This window comes from Pantherophis guttatus, chromosome 1 (assembly GCF_059756535.1).
Source record: "Pantherophis guttatus breed Tessera chromosome 1, ASM5975653v1, whole genome shotgun sequence".
Classification (NCBI taxonomy): domain Eukaryota; kingdom Metazoa; phylum Chordata; class Lepidosauria; order Squamata; family Colubridae; genus Pantherophis; species Pantherophis guttatus.
Window position 1 is genome coordinate 46,504,258 of NC_142063.1, and position 20,500 is coordinate 46,524,757.

The 20,500-nt window shown below is 35.7% G+C and overlaps 1 protein-coding gene across 3 annotated transcripts in view; it reads left to right on the forward strand.

The window, feature by feature from the left end:
* The window catches only part of CCDC88C (coiled-coil and HOOK domain protein 88C), a 95,618-nt gene that overhangs the window by 51,873 nt on the left and 23,245 nt on the right, over window positions 1-20,500 (forward strand). For all 3 annotated transcript variants that reach the window (XM_034418332.3, XM_034418333.3, XM_087872932.1), the window contains exons 6-16: window positions 2,177-2,260; window positions 4,085-4,225; window positions 6,186-6,370; window positions 7,393-7,474; window positions 7,903-8,061; window positions 9,836-9,982; window positions 11,014-11,158; window positions 11,696-11,877; window positions 15,330-15,467; window positions 17,404-18,474; window positions 19,713-19,840. In XM_034418332.3, the coding sequence (XP_034274223.2) occupies window positions 2,177-2,260; window positions 4,085-4,225; window positions 6,186-6,370; window positions 7,393-7,474; window positions 7,903-8,061; window positions 9,836-9,982; window positions 11,014-11,158; window positions 11,696-11,877; window positions 15,330-15,467; window positions 17,404-18,474; window positions 19,713-19,840 (2,462 nt within the window). The remainder of the gene's footprint in view (window positions 1-2,176; window positions 2,261-4,084; window positions 4,226-6,185; window positions 6,371-7,392; window positions 7,475-7,902; window positions 8,062-9,835; window positions 9,983-11,013; window positions 11,159-11,695; window positions 11,878-15,329; window positions 15,468-17,403; window positions 18,475-19,712; window positions 19,841-20,500) is intronic.

Here is a 20,500-nt window from a genome sequence, read left to right on the forward strand (position 1 = left end):
AAGAATCTCCATAGCCAGTTTACAATCCAAGATAATAAAGCTGTCATAAAATCTCAAAAATAAAAATATAAACAAAAAGCACGATTTTTAGTCATGCTGCAGTGAGTGACTAGTGATGGCTAGCTTTAAAGAAAAAAAAAAGTCTTGCCCTTTAATATTTAAACATTTTGAGAGCAGGCTTCACAGTTCTAATTTTCAGTTTCCTTAAGCGTAGCTAAATACTGCTATTCTCTATGTAAAATAAGGAAGACTTTGGCTGCCCATTGATGATCTCACCATTAACTATAATATACATAATATAATATATTATGCTTTGTTCTATTCTATTATATTTTAATGTTTAAATTTTTAATTCTAATCATAATTTTAATCATAATAAAATATTGATTGATTGTAATTTAGAAAAGCCATGAAGATAATTCTGCTTGAGAGTGCATTTAGGATATTATAATTGCCACTGAGATTAGGGGGTACAGGGCATTGCTATTAATTTGGTATTTTTAATTGTGTTTTAATTATTGGACTCTGTGCTTTGATTTGTATTGTAAACCATCAGGAATCACTTTGGAAAAAGGCAGATTGGAAATAATTATAATTCCAACACAATTTGTTTATAGAGATTATAGGTTACAACACAATTTTAAAAAAACTGGAAAAATAGCACTAGTAATAGCAATAGCATTTCGATTTATATTGCTCCACAGTGCTTTATACACACTCTGAGTGGTTTACAAATGTTAGCATATTGCCCCCAACAGTCTGGGTCTGAGTAGAAGTATAACTGAGTAATTGTGTCATGAGGTATATATACACCTCCAAATTAGGCTATATAACAACTGCATGGTAACTTTGATAACAGAATACTTACAGTCTGACTCCTTCTCAATGCTGTTGATTCACCAAAAGAAATAAAAATTGCTCATTTTTGATACAATTTGGTAAAAAATAATTTATCAGGTGAAATAAAATATCAAACCAAAGCAAATCATTTTCTATAACCTCTTCCATCCTAGTAACTTGCTTATGTAAAAGAAAATCCATAGTGGTACAAAGTACATAATATAGAAAAACTTTTTTTTCAAGTTTAGATAATTTGAACTAAATTGACATAAGCATTTTAGAGTTAAAAATACGATAGTTGGTTTTCCCCATCCTATAATTAAATAGAAGGTTACTGCTGTTATAATGTAAACTACACTTTGTGTTTACTCAAAAAATAATAGAAGGAAATAAGTCTGTGTAACATCTTAAAGAGTTTATTTTCAAAAGATACTGCTCACAGCAACAGTTTTATGATGTTTTAGACTGATGCAACATTCATACCAAACACCTTTTGGAGGCCAAATCAAAGTACCACATAGTTGTAATAGAGAATTAAAACTAAAAATTCATTTTATCTTGTCCATTAATGTTAAAATCACATTGAAGCTCATAGCTGTACAGAATTTTGAAATTAGATTTTTGTGTCCATTATATTGCAGTAGCATGTGCTAGTAAAATACTAGTAGAGATCTTACGTATTCACTGGCTTATTTCACACAGTATGCATACATTTCAGTCAGTATATAAAATTTTACATATATTAGTATTCAAATGTAAACAATGACTATTTTAACAACTCTCATATATATGTTGAAATTTCAGAAGAAACACCTTATGTTCCAATTTCTGAGTTTATGTTATGAAAGCTGAGAATTATACTTCAAACACCTGCAGGGTAAATTTGATGTTTTAAGTATTCAGATGCTCTTAGCAGCATTTATCAGATTTAAACATTCATTCAGTTGAGTTATATTTTATTTCCAATTATTCAGTCCCATGTGAAATTGGCAAAAGCCATAACGGTTATGCACAAGAAGAATAGATTAACTGTTATTGGAAAGGTTGTATAAAGTGAACACACAATTCTGCTAAAATAACTATGGGAACCAGAATTTAAGGTCAACCTTTTTGTTACATGGTTAGGATTTCAGCAGTTGGAAATAATTTATTAACTACTTAAATTATACTTGACACAAACTTTCTAAATGGTGATGAAATTTCTTACCCCTCCCTAGTTGTTACATTAATATATCATTGAACTTCTAAATATTCAGAATAGTAAAAGTGCTTTGTATTTGTGAACCTGATAAACCTGTGTAGGATGCATTCATTATTATTATTTGTTTGCTTACAGTGTGAAAGAAAAGAAGAATTCATTGAAAGAATAAAGCAGCTAGATATTGAAACTCAAGCCGCAATTGTTTCACATATCCAGGAGGTGACATTCTAATTACCTTAAAGTTCTAATAATGTTTTATAATAAAACCTTTCTGTTGTCCAGATTATGCATTTTCTCCATTTTTCTCCTTTTTTCTAACCTAACCTAGCAGTTAATTGTTCTATTGCTACAATTCAGTTCATACCCAACAACATCCTTTTTAAAAAAATGTCAGGAGACTGAATAACAACACCAAGGGTAATGGTATATATCAGTGATGGCTAACCTTTTCTGGACCAAGTGCCCAAAGCGTGCCCAAACCCCCAAAATGCAAAGTGTGTGTGCCCCCTGCACAGTGCCCCACCCTCATGCATGTGTGCGCCCCGTGCACGTGCCCCACCCTCCTGTACATGCACGTCCTGCCCTCCCACACATGTGCATGGGGCCCCCGCACGTGGCCCACCCCCAGCACATGTGTGGCAGAGACCCAAAGACCAGCTGGCCAGCGGGAGGTGCGTGCGCATGTGCGGCGGAGCCGAACTGGGGCAACGGCATGCATGTCATAGATTCGCCATCATAGTTATATATGATCTTTCCACCTGAATGTTGCTTCACCAACATTTAGCTATTCTTCAGGGTTATATAATACAACCACATTTTTTCAGTCACAGGACTGAAAGTATTCTTGTCCTGTAATTCTCATTATTGTATTTATATTCAGCTTTTCTCTTGAGAACTCCAGGCAGGGTACATGGGGCGGGGGTGTTTCCCCTCATTTTATCAACCCCACAACAACTCAAGCTGGTTTGAGAAAGAGAGTGACTGGCTCAGAGTCACCCAATCAGCCCACTACTGAAGTGGAAATTTAAACCTCAGTCTCCTAGTCTAAATTCAACACATCAGCAATATCACAATATTAAATTGATGATTAATGTTGTTTGCATCAGTATGTTGATTTTTTAAATATTTACCACATTGCGTGGATGAAGAAATAAGGCCTTACTGCAAAAGTTCATTATTTTTATTTTTTTTAAATTGCTCTTTGATTTTTAAATAACTATTCCAAAACTACAGCTATATTTAATTTCATAATGCAAATTTTATTTATTTTGACCACTGGTTATTAACACATCCATTTCGACTGTTTTATTAGCTGTGCTAAAATCCTGGATTTCCAATTTTTATAGCCTTAGAATAAATACAATGTATTTTCACTAAAATAATGCACATATGATAGCAAAGGATTTCATTTATTGCCTACAACTACCAAAAGCAAGAGCAGTTTGCCTGGTAACTTGGATTTGCCAACATTTTGGGTATCCTTCTCCAGTCTCCTCATTTCCTCATCCGAAGCCTCCTCAGCTATTGTTTCCTGCTGTTGGAAGTCAAAGTGATCGGGTTTAGGAAGAATAATTTGATAAATCAAAATAAAAGTATTCCTATTGGCATAAAGAAGTATTACAACCATTTATCGTAAATTATACTGAAAAGTTATTAGAATCTAATTTACTTAGTTGGCATTCTTAAACATCACTATGAGAACAGTGTGTACATTGCAATTTAAGCGTGACAGTCTGGGCAGGGATAACACGTGCAGATGGGTTTGCAAAAATAGAATAAGCCAAGAGAAAAGACCATGGTGAAAAAAAATCTTAATAAGTCTTTCCATCATTAAAAGTGGGTTGCTAAACAGCAGACTATGGTCTGGTACAATTTCTTAGGCAAGCTTCTTATGCTAGTGGGTGTGGCTAACAAATCTGTGCAGTTTGGTCTATTGTTCATTTATTATATCAAGGCCAGGATCAGACTTGTTGGCTGAATCATCTATTATTCATACCTAACAATAAACAAATGTTCATGGCTTTCTACCCTTCGTACTTTCAGGTAACCCATAATCAAGAGAATGTATTTGACTTGCAGTGGTTAGAGTTACCAGCTATGGCTCCAGAAGAACTAGAGTCTCTTTCCAGAAATATGGTTTTTCACCTTAAGAGGCTGATTGATGAGAGAGATGAGTGCACTGAGGTATGTATTAATATGCTGGCATCTTTTGGACTTTAATTTTCTCTTAACACTGTACTCTCATATTGGATTGTTTCATTGTTTCTCAAATATGAGCTTTTTATAAAATAAAATTTTATTTTATAAGACACACTTTTATTTTTTTCTCTTTATTTTTCTCAAAATTAATATAAAATAGGTAGTAGTATTCTTTTGGCCTGCTTACAAATATTAACATTAAGAAGTTAAAATCTGGTAAAATTAAAGATTCCTTTAAGTTAACTCTGACTCCTGGTTGGCACCTGGTTTAGGAGGATTTTGCATTGTTTACTCTCCTGCATTTGAGCCATTCTGTACGTTCCTTAAATTTAGCACTTATTCTGTATAATAAAAGGCTTCCCTAACTTATTTTCACTCACCATTTTTTATCTGTGCATTGAGACACAAGAATCTTTGCCTTTGATATCAGCTCTTTTAAAAACCTTCCTGTTTTCTGCAAGATGGTCTCACATTAGGAATGAAACTAAATGTGACTGTGTGACTTAATGTGACTAAAGGAGGCCTGTCTTCCACATATGGGCCGGTGGTGATGATACAGGAAATGGAGATGTGTGGGAAGACTAAGTGTAATAGCAAAATATTGTGTTGATGAGAAACACACAACAGTTGTTCTTTCTTATTTTACTTCCCCTCCGTCTGTCTTCTTCCCCTTGCAGTTTTCTTCTAGTTGGAGTCATTTGGTGGAATCTGAATTTCATGGACAAAAAAGTACTTGGGAATAAGTTATGCAAGTTAAGATACAAAATATAGGCATTTTTTGGGATTTTTGCTCCCCACTGTACTCTTTCTTGCAGAAGGTTCACTAGAGCCTCTTGATCTCCTGCTTGAGCAGGAGGATCCTATACAGGGGATCCTATAGGAGTAGGAGCTCCTATACCAAGAATCCTGGTACAGGATCTCCTGCTTGAACGGGGTTGGACTAGAAGACCTCCAAGGTCCCTTCCAGCTCTGTTCTGATTGAAAGATAATAAGGAAAGGATGAGTTTACATTGGTATATCAGAAAATAACTTTTTAAATGTTTTTAAAGCCATTGCCCCATGCTATTGTCAGTATATCCTAAGATTATTTCCATACTGTTTTTGTTAAAAGCGTGCTTCAGATATACTTAAGTTTTCACTAACATATATGCCCTTATAAGGAAGCACTGTACATTTCAGTAATGCATGTTAGAATAGTGGAAAGGAAAATAATAGAAATAGGCAATTCCTAAGATCCCAAACTGAGATTAGGACTTTTAAATCTGTAAATAATTGAAGAAACTAGAAGGAAATGGTGACATCATAATTCTCAAATTGGGTAGCAGCCATCTCTAATGACCATTTCAACATTCCTAATTAGTTTTCTGCATGGAAAATGCTTCAATCTAGAAATAAGTTTGCATGGTCTTTTATGGATAATTATGTGCCTGTATACATTGCTGCCCGTAGAGGTATTGAGGCACAATATGCACTGGTTCACGATATTAGGGAAAGACAGCTGGCCCCCTATCCTGAAATGTTCAGTTGAGTCAATATTTTTCTTTTAAAAGAGTAAAACCTATATGAGTCTTGTATTTCCTCATATATTTTAAGAAGAAAAATCTTAAAGTCTATGTAACTGAATTGAAAGCATCTTACTTTCCTGTAATCTTACTGCCTTCTTTTCCTCCCATAAATTCATGTCAGATTTGGATTACAAATTCCTCAAGATGAAGATATGACTCTTTGTTGTAGCTCCGTGAAGGAACACATGTTAAATAAATCCAGCATCTTGGGTCTGTTTTGTTAAGAGTTCAATTAAGCTTGCTGTAACCTCTTGTATTTGTCTCACAACAATTTTTTATATTTGCCATTTTCTTTTCATAAATCATCTCCTTCTACGAATATATACATATATGATGCAGTTTTTCCTCATAACTTTTAGTTTTCATTATTTTCCTTCCAGTTGATTGTAGATCTCACTCAAGACAGAGATTACCTGCAGTCCCAACAGCCGTTGAGTCCTCTAAAAACATCAAGTCCAGCTTCTTCCCCAAATCTTGCCAGCCGTCTCTCCAATGAGGATAAGCAGCATTTGTCCGTGGAGCTTGCAGATGTAAAAGCCAAACTAAGGAGGATCAGGCAGGAGCTGTGAGTAGTAATGCAGAACTCAGCACTTTGGTCTGTCCTGATAGTTCTTCATTTATAATATCATTCCAGGATAGGACACCATAAAGAACAAAACATTGTAGGGTTGGTTCATTTCTCTCTCCCTCCTACTTGTGCATCTATACACTAGCCATTTCATCCATACACTAGCCATTCTTAACAGTTTGTGTAAAGAATTAGCAGAAAGTTCAACAATGACTTACAACAGTTCATTTAGTGACTGTTCAAAGTTAACGGCACTGAAAAAAGTGACTTTGGATCATTTTTCACACTTATATTGCAACTGACTCACATTTATGATGGTTGCAATGTCCCAGAGTCATGTGATCTCCTTTTGCGACCTTTTGACAAGCAAAAGGGGAAGCCAGAGTCACTTAAAAACTTAATTTAAGAACTGCAGTGATGCACTTAACAAATGAGGCGAGAAAAGTCGTAAAATGGAGCAAACACACTTAACAAATTTCTCACTTAACAACATAAATTTGGGCTCCATTGTGGTTGTAACTTGAGGACTACCTGTACACACTTAGAAATGTGAGCAGATGTAAATACAGGAGGTCCTCGCTTAATGACTATTAAGTGTTCCGCAACCATTCAAATTTGTGACAGCACTGAATGAGTGCCACTTAAAACCTGTCCTGAGAATTCTTGCCATTGCAATGTCCCCATGGCCACATGATCACCATTTGCAGTTTTCTGTGCCGGCTTCAGAATAGCAAAATCAACGCGGAAGCTTGCAGGAGGTTGCAAATGGCAGCCATGTGACATCTGTATTTTCTTTCAGAAGAACTTGCTGAAACCCACTGTTCAGTATCATTGTGATGCCTTTGCCTTTTCTCCACTTTCTAATAATTGTGGCCTCTTTTTCATTGGTCTATGGTCATTGCTGATTTTGTGGATTTAATGACAAGAAAACTTGAACTCTTTTATGTTCCTCTTGCTGAACTTCAGTGATTTCCACATTTGGCAGAAGAGGTACTAATGAACTTGTATGAAATCCTCAGGGAAGAAAAATCAGAGCAGCTTGTTGACACCAGACATGAAGTAGATCAGCTAGTCCTGGAACTACAGAAAATAAAGCAGGAGGTAATGATATCTATTAAATTATAAAGAACAGCTATTAATATGTATTGATCTTAAAGTGATACATACATACATTCACATCCAGTTTTGGGGCTGGTTATCTTTTAACAGGACAAGAAACCCTTCTTAGTGTATTTAAGGAATTCAAACTTAATGAATGGAGAGATCTGAATTTGCAGATCAATTGGCAATTTCAGGTCATTTATCGTTGTGTTAGTTGCTAAGAATTACTGGGCATAGTAATAACCCACAAATTTCATAATTTCTGGCATACACTTATCTTTGTTTTGTGGGAATGAATAGGCATGCAACACAACAACTTGTGCATACTGAAAATAGTATTGTTTCTTAGTCTTGCTCTCCTTATGGTGTTTCCTTTTTTGTTAATAAGTCATTTCAAAAGTTTGCTGTACTGATTTTACTTTGTTCAGAATATTAACCTCATGGCAGATGCCCGCTCTGCTCGAGCCTACAGGGATGAGTTAGATTCCTTAAGGGAGAAAGCAAACAGAGTGGAGAGGCTTGAGATGGAGCTGGTCCGATGTAAAGAAAAGCTTCACGACGTGGATTTCTACAAAGCACGGATGGAGGCAAGTTGGGGGTATAGCAAGAATGGGAAATTTGGCATTTATTGCTAATTTAATCTGATATATATTATATTCTGTAGTTCTTTAGATGAGCACTTGCTACCTAATGGCGTCATACAATGATAACAACATATTTCTTTTAGCAGCCTTTGGACAATTTGATGGCCACGGTCCCATATAAAAGGTGGTTATGACCTATCCTTTCTCTGATTGAAGACACCACCTGAGAGCTGGTCACCCTATATTCTTAATTGTATCCTGTCCTTGATAAAGTTTTTGAGAAACCTGAAAGGGAATATATCATTCCAGCCCCCTTTGCCAGCCTATAAATATAAGTCCACCTGAAGCTTTCTCTTCTCTGTAGCAGAAGACACTGGTAGAAGAGTATGAATACAATTAACACTCCAGCCCAAGTTACTTAAAACTAATGACACTCTTCCTCTCTAGCAAAAGACCTGGCCATAGGTGACAGCTCACTGTTAGATTTGGAATCTGTGCTTGCCTTAAGTCCAGATGGTTAATGATTCTGGTAATCGACAGCATGCTCATGCATTCCATCTGATCACTCTACCTGGGCTGTATAGTGCCCAGTTGCTCCTGGAAATACTCATATTCAGATTCTGGTGTGTCACTTTTCTAGGAAATCAACCTCCATATGCTAACTCCAAAATCTGCCCTCAGATTTTCATTTTTGAAGAAGTTCAGATCTCAGAAGTTCAGTGTAATGCTCTACATTTCTGTTTTTAAGTTTACCCATGCCCAGCAAAGGAGGAACCAATTCCAAGTGATCAGGAGAGTTCTCCAAAATATTGCTATTTACTAGTAAATTAGACTGATCAAAAGTATGGCTTTGTGTTTTGAGCAAACACTGCTGGTTTTTTCTGAAAAAAAAATTTATATCAGCCAAGCTGTCATCAAAAAGTAATGACCCTGAATATTAGTATAAAATTAATTTCTTAAGAAGAACCTGTTATTCCAAAAGCAGAACCATTTAATAAAGCTTTGTTCAGAGTTGCAAGTAAGAATACAACTTTGCTTTCTTTTAATGTTCTTTTCTGTGGAATGGCTAAACTGCCTGCTGTGTAATCCCAGCTTATTGTGCAGCTTTCTCAGACATTTAAGAAGAAGAGCTGCAGAAACAGAATCTAGTTGGAGTACCTCTTTTCTCCCTGACTCTCTTAGAATTCATCAACTCATGCTGTTTAGTAAAGTGCTGACTGTTTCTTTGCTTTCAAATTGATTAAGAGATTAAAACTTTTTATCTGCATAGAGGAAGAAGTAATAAGTAGTCCATCATTGCATCCTGTCATCTTATCTACAACTGCTAATTGCAACTGTTAATTGGCAACAGGACCCTGAGATCATTTTTGAGATGTGTTGTTTGTTTGTTTACTTATTTCATTTGTTTGCTGCCCATCTCACCTAGAAGCAGTTGCTAGTGTTTCATCAGGCACAATTGTATTTCATCCTTTTAATTATTTTCATAGGAATGTAGGGGATGATTCCATTCTTGTAGGAAAATGCACATGAAAATTACTTTTACATTCTAGCTTTCAAATAATATTTTTGCCAATCTAGCTAAATTCTAACTTTGAGCTCAATAATTGAAGAATTCTATAGATGCAACATTATTTTTCTAAGTCATCCATTGCCTACAGAAAAATATTTCATGGTATGCTATTGATGCTGATATTAAACTGATATTATTAAAATTGGATGGTGTTTGAAACCCTGGTTAAATCATTCAGTGATTTGTGATTTTTTTTTTAAATTGCAGGAGCTTAGAGAAGACAACATCGTATTAATTGAAACAAAGACAATGTTGGAAGAGCAATTGATGATAGCAAGAGCTCGTGGTGATAAATTACATGAGATTGAAAAAGAAAATTTGCAATTGAAATCCAAACTTCATGACATAGAACTGGTACAGTGTGATATTTTTAAACATTGGTGGAATTTCTTTTCAAGCTAATTAGTTTTCAGGTGACTGAACAGCGACCTCATACCAAAAACACTCTTTGAAACAGTGCAGTATTTTTTGAAAATACTGAGAATCAAATTGACACTAGCTTGAAAGTATGAAGTTATATTAATGTGTTAAGTTTGTATATTTTAACGGTAATACATATTTCATAGAAGAAACTAAATGTTTAATTGCCACATTTAGGATTAAGGTCTCACCAGACTGCAGTCTTTGTGGCAAGCGAAATCTTTCCGAATGCATAAAATATTTCTCATACATCCCAATTCCAGCCCATAATCAAAGCCTTATTCTCAGAATGCTCATGTTAGACAAAATAGTTTCCAAAATACATTAAGCTTAGGAGGTGTGAGAAGGCAGAATGAGTGTGTAAGAAGCTATGGAGGCTCAGTGTTCTGAAGCAATATGATAGAAATATAGGAGGCAAATGATTAAAAGTTATATTACATTTTGCTTCATACTTTCTTTGTGAGCTCTCTAATTGACCAAAATGGGAAGTGGGATGCTGGCTAAAGCAAATTTTATGTACAATTTATGGCAGTTTTCTTCTATTCTGGTTAAGAGAAGCATTGTTTTAAAACATAGGAATAATTGACTGATCTACTCAGTTTGTGATTCATCACTAATATAGGCATTGGTATCCTTTAATGTACATTTGAGTTTTATCATTATCTTTCCTTTTTATTCTTATGTATATTAGATTAGTTCTGCTGATATTTACACAGCAAATTCATCTTCCATTAAGAAAAGCCAGACAAAAGGTGATTTTAGAGCCATAATTTTAGATATTTTCATACTGTGCACTAGATGTTCTTCTGTCAAACTGGTGGGGAATGAACATTGATATCTTGGTCAGGATAAACTTCAGCCCCCTATTTAGGTTGAAGAAATTGTAAATATTGCCTTTGCTGCATAGCTTTCTTTGTCCATCATCCAAGGTAGATTATAAAGCTATGTGCCTTGTCCTCCATTAGGACAGGGATACTGACAAAAAGAGAATTGAAGAGCTTTTGGAAGAAAATATGGTGCTAGAAATTGCACAGAAACAAAGTATGAATGAGTCAGTCCACCTCGGCAAGGAACTGGAACAACTGTCAAAGAATACAGATCTCTCGGATAGTAAGTACGACAAATCAGTTTTCTACTCCTAATATCATATGTGTTTGATTTTTGTACGTTAATTCAGAATTAATGGGAAAAACTAAGAATTCCTATAGTGAACTTGGGTTCATATATTGCAAAATAATCAAAAGTAATTCTGCGTTCCATTCTTATGAGATATTCTTTCTTTCCTTTCTCATTTTTAAAAATGACTTATTTTACTTCATTTTGCAGAATAATCCATTATGCAGAATGAGATACTCTCTATTAAACTGGATTTCCCTTTAACTCCATGTTAATGGATTTAAAAGTGATTATTTTTATTAGTTGTATAGAATGACATTTTAATAAAATAACACTAGCTAGGGTGTACCTTAACCCCCTATTTTTAAATGGACATTATTTAGATAAATTAAAATTATGTAATATAAATTAAAAATATTTTATTTAAATAAATTAGTCCGTTCTGATCAACAGATTAAGAAATAGCTGGAAATGGATCCATGTTTGCAAATGTGTTTATAGTTGGGCATTCTGGATATTGTATTTCAACAGCAAGGAAATCTTTTGTCTTTGAGTTGAATGAATGCGCATCAAGTCGTATCTTGAAACTTGAGAAGGATAACCAGAGCCTGCAAAATATCATCCAGGAGCTAAGAGATGCATCTGTAGTCACTGAAGAGAATAACCTCAAATTTGTAGAACTACAAAATGAGAATCAACAGCTTGGCCAAAAGGTAAATAACATAATTTATATTTACAGTCACCCAATCAAGTGTGTTTGGAAGCTGTCTCCCGCAAGACATAGTGTTGGCTACCAGTTTGGTTGGCTTCTAAAAAAGGTTTGGACAATCTATAGCTGTTGGCCTTGAAGGCAGTATAGCTGCCTCTGAAAGCAGTCTGCTAGGAGACAAATTGTGCTCTTGGTTTCTTTAATTTAATTTAATTTATTGAATTTATATTGCCACCTATTCACACATGGCGACTCAAGGCGGCTTACAGAATATAAAACCTCATTTAAAACAATAAAACTAATAAAAAAGAATCAAATAAATTATTATAATAAAATAAAATCATCCCTCACCCCAACCCTGGTGACAGCAAATCACACAAGCCATTTAATGGGCTCCATCCCACTCTGGGTTCCCCAAGCCCGCTGGCAGAACCAGGTCTTCAGTGCCTTCCGGAAGAGTGTTAGAGTGGGGGGCATTCTAATCTCTGGGGGAATGATGTTCCAGAGAGAGGGAGCCACCACAGAGAAGGTTCTTTTTCTGGGTCTCACCAGGTGTATCTCCCTAGGGGATAGGACCTGCAACATTCCCTGCCTACCCACTCTGATGTGTTGGGTAGATGTGACCGGCAAGAGACGGTCCCTCAGATAACCTGATCCCAAGCCATTAAGGGCTTTAAAGGTGAAAACCAGCACCTTGAATTGCACCTAGAAGCAATTTGGCAGCCAATGCAGCTCCTGCAGGAGAGGTGACACATGTGTACACCGGAGTCTGCACAAAATCATACAGGCCGCTGCATTTTGCATCAACTGGATCTTCTGGATGTTCTTCAAGGGCAGCCCCATGTAGAGCGCATTGCAATAGTCAAGATGGGAAGTGACTAGGGCAATTGTGAGAAAAGATGTTGACTAGATAGACCAGAGCAATTGTGAGAAAAGACTGTTAACTAGACAGGTCAGAGGTCCTTCATTCTGTCACTTCTTGTACTTTTTACAACAATGTTTTTTCAACCTTGGCCTGAAGATGTGTGGACTTCAACTCTCAGAATTCCCCAGCCAGTGGGGAAATACCCACTGTGGCTGGGGAAATCTGGGAGTGACACCCACACATCTTCAAGTAGCCAAGCTTGAGAAACACTGTATTAGATAAGCTATTTAGATTTTATTTGGTCCTCTTAGTTCCTGTTGACTGATTGACAGCATCCTTAGAAAGTAGGGTCAGATCTTAACGTTTTCTACACTCATATTCGTTCTGCATCTGCTTTGCACTGAGAGTATAACCAGTTTGCCAATTCTCATTTCTGTGTGGTTTATGTAGGACAATTTTCTATTTTTTAAAAAGAACAGAGTGGCTTTACTGTTAGTGTTAGGATTGGCAACCTTTAGTTGGGCTGTCCTTGGAGTGCCCACAGTCTTGGGTAGCTCTATGATGCAAAGAAAATAGTACTGCTATGTGTTGAGGGGTGCATGTTTTATTAGTGTTCATTGTCATTATTAGTGGGTTTTTTTTCATAATGTTGAGTATATTTTTCAGCATAGTGCAGAATGGCAGAAAGTCATACTATATATTTTTGGATAGAGAGGGCAGATTCATGACATATCACAGAAGATTTTGCTATATATTTGGCAGTTGTTTATTATCTATTACATAGTTAAAGTAGTAAATGACAGTTGCCCATACCTCTGAGCTTATCTCATTTCACCCTTCTTAAGGTGATACCCAGATCTTGTGAGCTCAGCATGATTCAGTTCCCTTGTTTGTCCTCTGGCTTGAAACAGAATAGTATTTTCAGAGCCCTGGGATTATGATTGACCAAATGCTGAAGGGTGTTAAGAGGATGGGCAAAAATAAATAAATAAAAGAATGCAGAAAGGTAAGTAATAATGGCAGCTGCTAGAAAAGAGTAAGACCATCTGAAGAACAGCTGTTAAAAATAAAAGTCATTGGTTAATGACTTTTGATCTGCTTCATTTTGCATCTGTCTTTGTGGTTGACAAAATAGACCACGTCATCTGACCGAGCTTATTTAGGAGGAGAATTGCGCAAATAGGTGACCAGAAATAAAGAGCTAGAAATAAAGTTATAAGCCTGAAAAAGAAAACATACATGTATAACCAAGTTTAGTTATCTACCTATATCTTCTTAAAAACATGAAAGTATTCATTTTCTAATAAAAATATGCAACTCATCTATAGTCAAGAAATGGGGGAGGCAGACAATGTAGTTCTATTTTTTTAAAGAATTAAGGAGTGAGAATGGATCAAATTTTAGTCTGGTTAAGCTTTATATCCATTCTTAGTAAAACAGTAGAAAGTTTTATTAAAGAGAAAATAATCAAAAATATACATAGAACTTGATTTAAAGCTTTTGCAAAGACTAGACTTGACTCAAAACCTTTAACTTGTAAACAAGCATATAAGTAAGGATAATTCAGTATGGTAACCTGGGACTTTCAGAAATTTTGAAAGTATATTTAGTAGACTTGATTTTGAGATGTCCTAAAATAGATTAAATAATCTTCGATTTTCAATAATCTGAGCAAGCCTTAAACACGCGAGTTATATTTTTTAAATTTCATGTATTGAATGAAATTGTAACATTTCACCCTGAGAGTCTCTGAGTGGAAAGAGGCAGATTTAATTAGATCTTCCCCTTTCATTTCTTGTCCTCTGACCAGACATTCCTGCAAGTTGAATTTACTGCCACAAATGATTGATATTCCAACCTTCAATAAATATCCTCTTGAGAACAGTAAAGCACGTTGCAATTATAGGCTTCTTAAAGTTAAATGTTCTCATCTACATATTGAATGAGGATGAGCCCCTTATCTAAAGTTTCCTGTGATGTAAAGTGTGTTCTTGATCCTCCAGCCTTCACCCTTTTCTAAGTCATCCATATACTTCTTAGTGACAATAACTGTTAGTTTTGGGATATATTGCCAATTCATTCAGAAATCAGAGCTCAACTGGCCCAGCACTCTCATGGCCAATTAATTTTTTATATGCCAAGTTTCAGCAGGCTTGTTGGATGCTCAGCCAAGACTGGATATTCTCTTATGGAATTAGAATTTATAGAGTATTACTTTAAACATCTTTGTGTTACATTCTTTGTGTATCATTGAATTCATGGTAATCATGGTTGCATTAAAAAGTACCTACTTTTGGTACTTTGGGCGAAGGGAAGGAGGCAGGATCAAAGAGCAATGTTGTAGATGCTCATCCAAATATGCAGCAAATATAGTTTAGAAATTCCATCTCCTCCCATTAAGTAGCTACTATGTTGTTTTTGATTCATTGCCACATCTAAAGAAGGTGGACTGGAAGTCAACGTATTTTATTTCTGTTGTGTTATACTGCTTTGGCAAACTTATTGATAAAGTTTAAAATACTTAATTTCTCAAAATGTCCTTCTATGTGAACAGTGTTTTTTCTGAGCTACTTAAAACCTTTTCTATCCAGATTGAGAAGCTGCAAAATCAGATAGAAAAGGAGAAACAAAGTAACCAAGACTTGGAGGCTTTAAGTGAAGAACTCTTGAAAGAAAAGCAAGATCTTAAGGACACAATGGAGGCTTTAAAAGCTGATCAAGAAAGACAGGTAGACATGTGGGTTTTGCCAAAGTTATTCCTAAAATATAACCAGTTGGGTGTTAGAAATTGTTGGCTTACATATATAACAAGAGGAGAAACATGTTTTTGCTGAATTCAAGGACTGAGCAGACTCAAAACAGAAAGCAGTTTATCCTTTCCCGCCTCATATTTATAATATATTTAAATTGGTTGAAATGTTGACTTCTCCAGGAACTGTCTTTCTGGTTGAGTCACCTCAGTATAATGATTTAGAGTGATTGTTATGAGATGTCATATCAACTCACATTGCTATAGGTGTAATTGAGGTGCATGATTGCACACTGACATTGACATTGCAGCACCAGCCCTGTTGTTATTTTAAATGGTTTCAATTACTAATTGATATAAAAAATGTGTTAGAGATCAAACCATTGCCATCTAGTTCAGTAAATACAACAGAAGTTATGGATCTGGTACTCTTCCCAACTTTTTGAAGTGCAGCCCTGTAGTAAAATTGGCTCTTCAGAATTCTTTTGGATTCTAATAAGAATGTTGGTTGTGTTTAATTTTTTTTAATTCATGCTTTTAGACCATTTATTCTTTTAACTTTACTAAGCTTAGTCTTTAAAAATCTCCATTCCCACCCCATTCCAGGGGAAGGATAGTGTAAAATCTTGGTTCCCTCCCCAATCCAGGGGAAGGTTACTGCAAAATCCCCATTTCCTCCCAATCAGCTGGGACGTGGGAGGCAGAGAATAGATAGGGCGGGGCCAGCCAGAATTTTTACTACCAGTTCTCCGAACTACTCAAAATTTCTGCTACCGGTTCTCCAGAACTGGTCAGAACCTGCTGAAACCCACCTCTGCCACGGACCATTAGGACAGCAAAGCCTAATTTTATCTCAAGGGTGGTCTCATTATACTAGGTAAAGCTCCTTTGCAAACAAAGGTACAGATAGTCCTTGACTTACAAAAGTTCATTTAGTGACCATTCAAATCAACAGCACCGAAAAAAGTGAATTATGACTGTTTTTCACACTTATGACTGTTGCGGCATAAGTGGTTGCAGTGTCCCAGGATCATGTGATCCCCTTTGGCGACAATCTAAAAAGCAAAGTCAACGGGGAAGCCAAATTCATTTAACATCCGTGTTATTAACTTATTTGTTTATTTATTTATTTTATTTGTTTGTCAAACATGTACAAGATAGCAGGTATAGGTATAAATATAAACAAAGGAAGTAAATAACAAGTGCAGTGATTCGTTTAACAACGGTGGCAAGAAAGGTTGTAAAATGGGACAAAACTCACGTATCAACTATCTCGCTTACCAAATTTTGGGCTCGATTGTGGTCGTAAGTCAAAGACTACTTGTATTTTGCCTGTATCCCACTCACTAGGAATTACATTCAATTCCTGGTATATTAACACATGCTAAGGCTACTGTGAGATGTTACTTGTTATCACTATATGCAGATAGAAAAAAAAACCCAAAATGTTTTAGTTCATAAATACCAAATATTGCTTCTTTGTATACCTGACTCAAATAAATATGCCTTCCAGAGTACCATTTGATGAAATGTATCTGTTTGAAATAATGCTTGGTTGTTCAACTGAATCATCTTATTCTTTTTCTCTTGAATTTTGGATTGAGTATGTATTCTGACACTGATTCTGATTCTTGGTGTTAGCAAACCCCATATGGCCTTCAGCCATTCCTCTAACATTTGTGCCATTGTCTTGGATAAAGACAAATGTCATATGACTCATTGTGTTAAATGTCATTTAAAAAAATAGAGTAAAAGCATGAATCCAACAATAACTTTTTTTTTCTCATATACAGTTTGCTATAAAACAATCAATTTCATTTTATTAATCCAGATTTTCTTTTGTCTAATATGAAATCTACAAGAGTGCTTTTTTGGTATATAATGGATGATCTTTTTTTTTTTTGTTCTGACTCTAGATACAAGACCTAGAAAAAGAAACTGACCACCTGAATCAAGTGGTTTTTTCTCTAAGACAGAGATCCCAAGTCAGTTCAGAGGCCAAAGTGAAAAACATTGAAATGGAAAACAAAATACTTCACGAGGCAGTTAGTGAGAGCAACAGCAAGCTCAGTAAGCTTGAATTTGAGAAAAAGCAGTTGCAAAAAGATTTTGAGCAAGTTAAAGAAAAAGTAGAAAGAGTAGAAGAAATGGATAAAGAGCTTCATCGGCTAGAAAGGGAGAATGACCAGCTTGCCAAAAAAGTTGCAGCCATGAAAATTACCACTGAGAAAGTAGAAGTACTTGAACAAGAAAACAAGGATCTGGAAGTAGAAAACAGAACGCTGAAAAAGTCTCTAGATACTTTGCACAATGTTTCCATCCAGCTGGAAAATTTAGAAAAGAATAATAAACAGCTAGATGACAAAAACAAGGAGCTCAGGCAAATTGTAGAAACTATGAAATTCACCAGTACAAAATTAGCCCAGATAGAGGCAGAAAACGAAGAGCTAGAAAAGGAAAAGGAAGAACTTCAAAAAAACATAATCATGCTGAAAGTTCTGCTCAAGAAATCAGAAAGGTTGGAGCTGAGTTACCAGAGTATGAATGCTGAGAATCAAAAGCTGCAGCAAATTCTAGAAAGTAGCAGTAAAAAAGTTCAACAGCTGGAAAAAGAACTCCAGGGTGTTGAAGATGACAATCAAAGTCTTCAGAGAAAATTGGAGGAACAGAAGATCTCAAGTAAACAGGTGGAATGGTTGGAAAAAGAGAAGAAATTGTTGGAGCAGGAAGTGTTTCAATTGGATAAAGACAAAAAGATGCTGGAAAAAGAGACAAAGAGACTATGGCAGCAAGTAGAGCTAAAAGATGCTAACTTGGATGAGAATACTATAAAATTGACAACAATTGAAAAGGAATATAAGATTTTAGAAAGAGAACTTGCTAGAGTCAGTGATTCATCAAGTAAGATGAAGGAATTTGAAAAAAACAATAAAGATCTACAGAAGCAAGTTACTATTGATAAGAGAACTCTGGCTACATTAAGAGAGGTAAGCAAAATTTCACTGCCTACCATCTAATGAGGAATTAGGAAACCAGGATGTAGTGATTAAAAGCTTTACAACTTCCTCAGAAATAAGGAATAATGAATTGTAGGCAGTCATCGCAGTCATTGATTGTATAATTCATGGAAGCCAATTGTTGATTCACGTCAGTAGTGGGATTCAAAAAATTTTTATTACTGGTTCTGTGGGCGTGGCTTGGTGGGCGTGGCAGCAGAAGAATACTGTAAAATCTCCATTCCCTCCCCACTCCAGGGGAAGGGTACTGTAAAATTTCCATTTCCTCCCCACTCCAGGGGAAGGATACTGTAAAATCTCCATTCCCACCAACTCCAGGGGAAGGATACTGTAAAATCTCCATTCCCTCCCCACTCTAGGGGAAGGTTACTGCAAAATCCCTATTTCCTCCCGATCAGCTGGAACTCGGGAGGCAGAGAATAGATGGGGGTGGGGCCAGTCAGAGTATTTGGTATTTGGTATTTACCTGTTCTCTGAACTACTCAAAATTTCCTCTAAAGGTTCTCCGGGACTGGTTAGAACCTGCTGAATACCACCTCTGATTCACGTACAATACAACAAAGGCACAGATTTATCTTACGCTACAGTTCAGTTTAGTTTATCATGCTGTAGTATGTGCAAGCCTTTTGCAAAATCATGGAGCCTCTTTGTATGATGGGACATAATCAGTCTTTTTATGAACTATGGGTATTTCAAATTGGGCAGATTATTACATTATACAGTCAAGTTAATTTTAACATACTCAGATGTTCCATAACTGATGGCACTTCCCTTTATTTGAATGAAATGAGAAATCGCAATAGATTTTCTCATTTAATCATTGCTTGGCATAGAGTAGCTACTTTATTTTAGGAAAAAATCTTAAGTATTGTATAGAAGCTGAGAGATGATAATTCGAATTATGGAAGATCATGTTCCAAAAAAATATATTACTCTTCAGGTATGTTGAGCTACAACCGTTTTAGTTGCTCACTGTTTGTGAGAAGTGAAGTCCAATAGATTTGGAAAGTACCAGATATCTATAGAAAATGTCTGATTAAAATCATTGTGCAAGTAAGATTTCATGAAAATACAGCTACATCTAAAACCTTGATTAAAACATTTTGATTTACGTTTCTTCACAGTAAAATTGTGTACATCTTCACCACAATTTTTCCCCCTAGCAGCCTTGGAAATTATTTGTTTGTCATCATTGTTCCTATTTGCAGGATTTAGTCCTTGAGAAGTTGAAAAGCCAGAGGTTATCTAGTGAGATGGATAAATTGGACCAGGAACTAAACAAGATGGGATTAAATAAGGAGCTGCTTCTGCAGGATGATAATGGCAACAGTGATAAGTGAGAAGATAGTTTCTTTTCGAGTCTGTATTTTTCTGTGTTTTAACTTCTGTTCCTTTAGTCTCCTCCAGATTTTAGGCATATGTGCTTCTTTGCCATTGGAAGTTATAGTTGTCAGGTAGCTGGAAGAAAGTCCCGGATCTAATCTAAATCTTTTAAACAGGTGGTTTTCTTATTTAAACAAATGGCCTACAATTGGCAACAAAACTACCAGTTGAAAAAAAATTCTTAGATAGTAAGTTTCTGTAGAAGCATTCTTTCTTCCAATCACTGCTTGAAAGATTATGAAAGCTTCTTTAGATAAAGGATTTCAGTTAGTTTGTGGATAGTGGTCCAGATACCACATTACAATAAGTGGAGGGGGCCAGAATAAAAGCAAGAGGGACCAGGACAAAAATGAATTTAAGGTTGATAAATGTGTAAATCAAATTATAATCAAATTAGTCAAACACATGTATACTTAATACTTTCCCCTTGTATCAATTAAAAATTCTAATCCTATTGCACCTATCTTATGGGTATACTGGAAGTTTCACCCAGGGATTTCTGAAATGACGTGACATAATCACTATCAGAGATAATAGTATTTTTCCTCATCCTGGCTTGTCTCTCAGGTAAGCCCATTTGCATGGGACAAGCTTTACCCCTAATCTAATGTTG